At 46.0% G+C, this 6000-nt stretch overlaps 1 protein-coding gene across 1 annotated transcript in view; it reads right to left on the bottom strand.

The window, feature by feature from the left end:
• Window positions 1-1088: 1088 nt before the first annotated feature.
• Window positions 1089-6000, bottom strand: part of LOC138292446 (endogenous retrovirus group PABLB member 1 Env polyprotein-like) — a 223846-nt gene continuing 218934 nt past the window's right edge. Inside the window, exon 3 of the mRNA XM_069231045.1 lies at window positions 1089-4105. Within this exon, the coding sequence (XP_069087146.1) occupies window positions 1887-3395 (1509 nt within the window). The 5' untranslated portion in view covers window positions 3396-4105 and the 3' untranslated portion in view covers window positions 1089-1886. The remainder of the gene's footprint in view (window positions 4106-6000) is intronic.

The following is a 6000-nucleotide window of genomic DNA, read 5'->3' as shown; positions in this document are numbered from 1 at the left end:
TCACTTCAAATTGGCATACTGGCCCCCCATTATAAGACCCTTGTATATGGTACCTAGGTACCCAGGGCTTTGGGGTTCCAGGGGATCTCTATGGGCTACAGCATTTTTTTGGGCACCCAGAGGGAGCCCATGTAAAGGCTTCTTCAGCACTGCCATTGCAGCCTGTGTGAAATAGTGCATGGACTTTTTCACAGCCATTTTCACTGCACCAGGTCACTTATAAGTCACCTATATCTCAGGCCTTCAGACCCTGAAGGCTGGGTGCAAAGTAACTATGTGTGAGGACACCACTGCACTAGCAGAGGTGCCCCCTCGTTGTCCAGGACTATATTTCCGTACCTTGTGAGTGCAAGGACACAATTTTAAGTGTGCACTGGAGATAGGTCAATACCTATGTCCAGCTTCACAATGGTAACCCCCAAATATGGCCATGTAAGGTGTCTAACAACTGGGAATTGTTGCACAATCCCATGCACTCTGGGGGCTCCACAGGGGACCTCCAGTACTGCCATACCAGGCTTCTGAGGTTTTCCAGGCAGCCCCATTTGCTGCCACCTCACAGACAGGTTTCTGCCCTCCTGTGGCTTGTGCTGCTCAATCCCAGGAAGGCAGAACAATGCATTTCCTTTAGGAGAGGGGTGTTATACCCTCTCCCTTTGGAAATAGGTGTTACAGGCATGGGAGGGGAAGCCTCCCAGAGCCTCTGGAAATGCTTTGACGGGCACAGATGGTGCCCTCCTTGCATAAACCACTCTACACCGGTTCAGGGAACCCCCAGCCCCTGCTCTGGCTCAAAACTGGACAAAGGAAAGGGGAGTGACCACTCCCCTGTCCATCACCACCCCAGGGGTGGTGCCCAGAGCTCCTCCAGTGTGTCCCAGACCTCTGCCATCTTGAATCCAGAGGTGTGAGGCCACAATGGAGGCCTCTGAGTGGCCAGTGCCAGCAGGTGACGTCAGAGACTGAGGTACTGGGTTTTTCAGAACCAGTACTGATCCGGTAACCCAGTGGTGCCAGGGTACACCCAAAGACCTCGGGTACTTTCCTGATTCAGACCACAGAAACTCAGAGTCTTCTAGGTGAAGTCAAAGATCGAATTTATTGGCTGCAACCAAGTAACAAGCGTCCTAGAAGTACAACAGCATGGTTTGTATGTTCTCAGGAGACTGTGTGTCAATGCAAAGTCAGGTTTCCTTATATACAGTTTTTTAAGCTTCAGGTAAACATTCTTGACATTTTAGTTGGTCATTCACATGTTTTCACTACAAAGGAAAAAACAGTGTCATGATGAAACCTCATATTTCATGTGATCCAACCCATAATAAATTACCCGGCAAGGCCTAGTATTTTACATCAGATAAGTGTGGACCCCCAATAAAAACGGGCACCTCCCCCTCGTAAAGTAAGAAGAAGAAAAGAGCAGGTGCAGGTGTGAGCAAGATTAGGCAGGGTGTGTGAGCGATAATAAGGGTTTTATGGCATGGTGTGCCTTGATGCTATCTGATTCGGCCACTGGGAGAGGGACTGACCAAACAGGTTTGGCTTGAGGCAATGGTTCCAGCTTGCCCAGGTCAGAGAAAAGTCAATCAAGGTGTACGTGTCCTTGGAATCAAATCTGACTGTATTATAAGCCTATGTGAGGGCAACTTTTAAAAATGGCTGCCGTGTATAAAATGGGAGCCACGAGTGCAGGACGAAAATGGCGATTTCGAGGTGAAAACGCTGCTGGAATTGAGCGAAAATGCTCATGCTTAGTGTACTAGTCATTATCGGTCTTTTGATACTAAAATCGTACTGCTGTGGCAAAGTAAATTACATGGGTCCAGAATTTTTAGAACCACAAACCCTCCTTTTGCCCTTACATAGGCAATAAACCTATTCGCATGCTAATCTGAGTCCAGGTCTATGTTTCTAAAGTCGTTGAGATGTTGCTGTAACATCATCATAGTATTTAGCTTGTCTCTTGGTGCAGGTTTCCTTATGCATGATGTAACACAGAGGCCACATATCGCAGGAGCACACTGCACGCATAGACAGAACAGGAAAAGAATGGCCAAGATCATCCCAATGACCATCAGTATCTTCCATCCCCATGCTGATATCAGTTCCCAGAACCATCCCATTAATGACCAATCTCCTCTATCTAAATGAATAGATTCGGAAATTCTATGCAGTTTGGAGATGGCCTGGTATACTGTTGGAGCGTTATCTGGGACAAAAACACAGCAACTCGATTGGATCAATGTACATACTCCACCCTGGTCTGCAAGTATGACATCTAATGCGACCCTGTTCTGAAGGGTCATAAGACGATCCGACTGGAGCTCAGCAGTCAAGTTACCAAGGGCACCAGCGGTTTCAGCCACGGTGGATTCAACCACTCTTATCAATTGCCTTATGCTCCTGCTGTTACCTATTTGTCCCCAGAACGGCAGAAAACCCTTTACGAAGTCCCCAAATTCTTGTCCTGCAGTGTCTTCTTCACTGAAGACGCCTCTAACTATCCTTGTCTTGTGGTAATCTGCCGCTGCTGTGTAGGTAGGGGGCAACAGTAACGAAACGAAGCATGTGCCCGAAAAGTCAGGGGGCAACCATGTAAAGGCTCTATCATGGCAGATGAAATAGGTACCCTTAGCTGCCAAGAGCAGAGGGGAGGTCTGAGATGCGAAGACATATGTCTCAGTGCAGACGCTTTCCCCTAGCTGAGCTCTGGGATTCTTGCCAGTACCTTGCAGACACAGGTGACCCTGATGGGGTACAACCCAAATCAGGGAATATATCTTAGCTTGCTGTTTCTCACTCATTGTGGCTTCATATCCGGTCATGTTCCATCCTATATATGCTATTGTCTCATCTCTGGGGATAGTTTCGTAGAAGATATTGTCCTTCATCATGTCAATGATACCTTTAACTAAAGCATTTTTCTTAGGGTTGTCTTCCGCAAAACATAGGGGGTAGTGTGCATAGATGAATATCGTTCTGAATGCCCACACGGAACCATTGTGGCTGAAGGGCAGGATCAGATAAGGGATACCTTTATCTGCTGTGTGAGGCATAAGGCCACACACCCAACAGTTAGTTGTATTTATCACTAGTTGGTGTTGGTGCAAAAGCTGGATGAAGGAGTTATTAATGAACTCTAGTCTCCTAGCAGATTCATGTTTAGGGAGGAGTTGAAAAGAATGTGGGGAAACAGTGGAAGGAGGAGGTGTAGACGAGGTAGTCGGTGCCAATATCACGTTAAAACAGAATAAAACATATCCTATAAAAAACATAAGTATACTAAATAACATAAAAATGCACAGCAGCAAAAAACGTTTCCTGGTTATCGTTTCACATATTCTCTTCTTGAAACTCAGTCTTTCAACATGTTCTCCATTTTGGAAAGATTCCATCCTCTAACCGTTGCCGTTCGTGGCGGTTGGTTTACTTCACTTAGGAGTGTTCTGAATGTTCCAGGCCGCCCTAGAACAAACCAGACCTGTAGACCTTGTGTCCACAGGCTACCCCCCTAAGTCTTTTCAGCCACGATCCTACAGCTGAACCCGGATGGAGGTTCGAAAAACACAAAAAAAAAAAAAGTCATTCAAAAATAATTTTCCATATTGGAGAACTTAGCTAAAGGGAAGAAAAGTAAACTGTTTTATTTGTCCTTTATTCTTGGTCGTAGATTATAACGGTTAGTCCCAGGTATTGTGTGGTCCTGAAAAAGGAGTTCAGGTTCTGTAGTGTCCAATCGAACTGACGGTGATACTGCTGATTGTAAAATGTCATCACTTTCTTTCTCAGTGAGTGTTCCTTTTATTCGTGCATCGCTGAAAGGCAGAAAATGTGGCACGGTTTCAGTCTCTGAGTCGGCGACACCTTCCTGGACCCACCGGTCATATGGCAGAGGTAGGGGTACCCTTTTGCAATGGGTCCCATGGATCCAGTGTTTCTTCCCTTCTACTCGAACAGCTGATCTTGTGGAGAGAAGAACGAGGTGCGGTCCGGTCCACCTGGGCTGCTCGTTTTTGGTTCGCTGAAAGTTCTTTATTAAAACCCAGGATCCAGGCTCAATGGGATGACCTGGAGATTCAGAGACCGGAGGCAGGGTGTCGTGGACCTGTTGATGTAAAACACGCAATTTAGCCGTCAATTCATACAGATAGTCAAGCAAAATAGGATGCTCTATCTCGCTAAACTTCTTGGGCCTGGGCACTCCCCATATATTGGCCGGGCGGCCAAAGACTATTTCATAAGGACTAAGTTTCACTCGTGAATGCACAGTCATTCTGGTTGATAGGAGTGCTAAGGGTAGAGCGTCAGGCCATTTAAGACCAGAGCTCGCTTGTATCTTGGCCAATTTTAGCTTTAGAGTGCCATTATAGCACTCCACTAATCCAGCTGATTGGGGGTGATTTGCAGCGTGAAACTTTTGGTTTATGCCTAGCCCTTCGCATACTTTCTTCATCACTTGACCCACAAATTCACTTCCATTGTCACTCCAGATCATTCTCGGCATTCCGAATCTAGGGAAGAACTCTTTCACAAGGGCTTTGGCTGTGGATAGCGCAGTATTGTCTTTTAGGGGATAGGCTTCCACCCATCTTGAAAAGGCACAAACAACAACGAGTACGTATTTTAAGTTGTTGCACCTCTCCATGTGGATGAAATCTAGCTGCAAAACCTCAAACGGATACGTAGGAGGTGCAAAATGACCAGCTGGAGTTGGGGTTCCTCTACCAGAGTTGTGTTTCAGGCATACCATGCAATTTTTAACCACATTTTCTGCGCACTTGGGAATTCCTGCATTTTGCCATACTGGGGCCAACAACTTACAAATCCCTTTCACACTGATGTGAGACATTCCATGAGCCATTGTAACTACTGCAAGCACATACGCATCGGGTAGCAACCATCTTTGATGTTCTGACAACTCGACCCAACAACCATTCGCATCCAATTTACCCGTACTTTCTCTCCACACACTCAATTCTCTCTCTGTGGCTTCAGCTTGAATCGATTTCACGCTTTCTATCGTGTCTTCACACATTCCAACATCACCAATTCATCTTGCAGGGCCCGCGACATACATTCGGCTCATCACATTCCTTGCCGTTTCTTTTGCGACCTCGTCAGCAAATACATTCCCACGACCAACATCATCAGTCACCTTTTTATGTGCGCTACACTTCACAATCGCAACTTGCAACGGTAAAGTAAGTGAATCAAGGAGCTCATTTACCAACTGACCATGCTGTATTTTAGTTCCATGCGAGGTCAGGAACCCACATTCCTTCCACAAACGCCCAAAACTATGGGCCACACCAAACGCATATTGGCTATCGGTATAGATAGTCACTTTCATTCCTTTTGATACTGTACATGCTCTTATTAGGGCTATTAACTCAGCTGCTTGGGCTGAATTGTGTGGGATACGTGCAGCTTCAACAATCGTACACAAAGTTGTCACAGCATACGCCGCAGTTGTGTCACCATTCGTGAGCTTAAAGCATGAACCATCCACCCACAAAGTACCATCACTCTTTGCAAGGGGAGCGTCCAGAAGGTCTATTCTCCCTTTCGTTTCTTCTTCTGTTCTATGGAGACAATCATGTTGTTCAGAAGTATCTAACTCCGTCACAATTGGCAATAACGTAGCTGGGTTAAGTGTAGTGCATCTTTTTATATGTACATGGCTTGCTAACAATGTCAACTCGTAACCTGACAATCGAGCACTAGTTAAATGCTTTTTCTTGGTTCTGTTTAACAACGTGTCCACTGCATGTGGAACCATTACGATTAATGTGTTATTCATCACTAAACCAGCAGACTGTCGGATAGAAACAGCAGTTGCCGCTGCCGCTCTTAAGCAGCTTGGTAGTGCCTTAGCTACTGGGTCTAAGGTTGAAGAGAAATAGGCGCATGGACGCTCCCTGTCTCCAAACTGTTGTGTCAAAACTGCTAACGCACAACCTTCTTTCTCATGGACATACAATGTAAAAGGCTTGCTGTAGT

This window comes from Pleurodeles waltl, chromosome 4_2, assembly GCF_031143425.1.
Source record: "Pleurodeles waltl isolate 20211129_DDA chromosome 4_2, aPleWal1.hap1.20221129, whole genome shotgun sequence".
NCBI classification, from domain to species: domain Eukaryota; kingdom Metazoa; phylum Chordata; class Amphibia; order Caudata; family Salamandridae; genus Pleurodeles; species Pleurodeles waltl.
The sequence above is the reverse complement of the archived record's forward strand: the minus strand, read 5'-3'. Positions and strand labels throughout refer to the sequence as shown.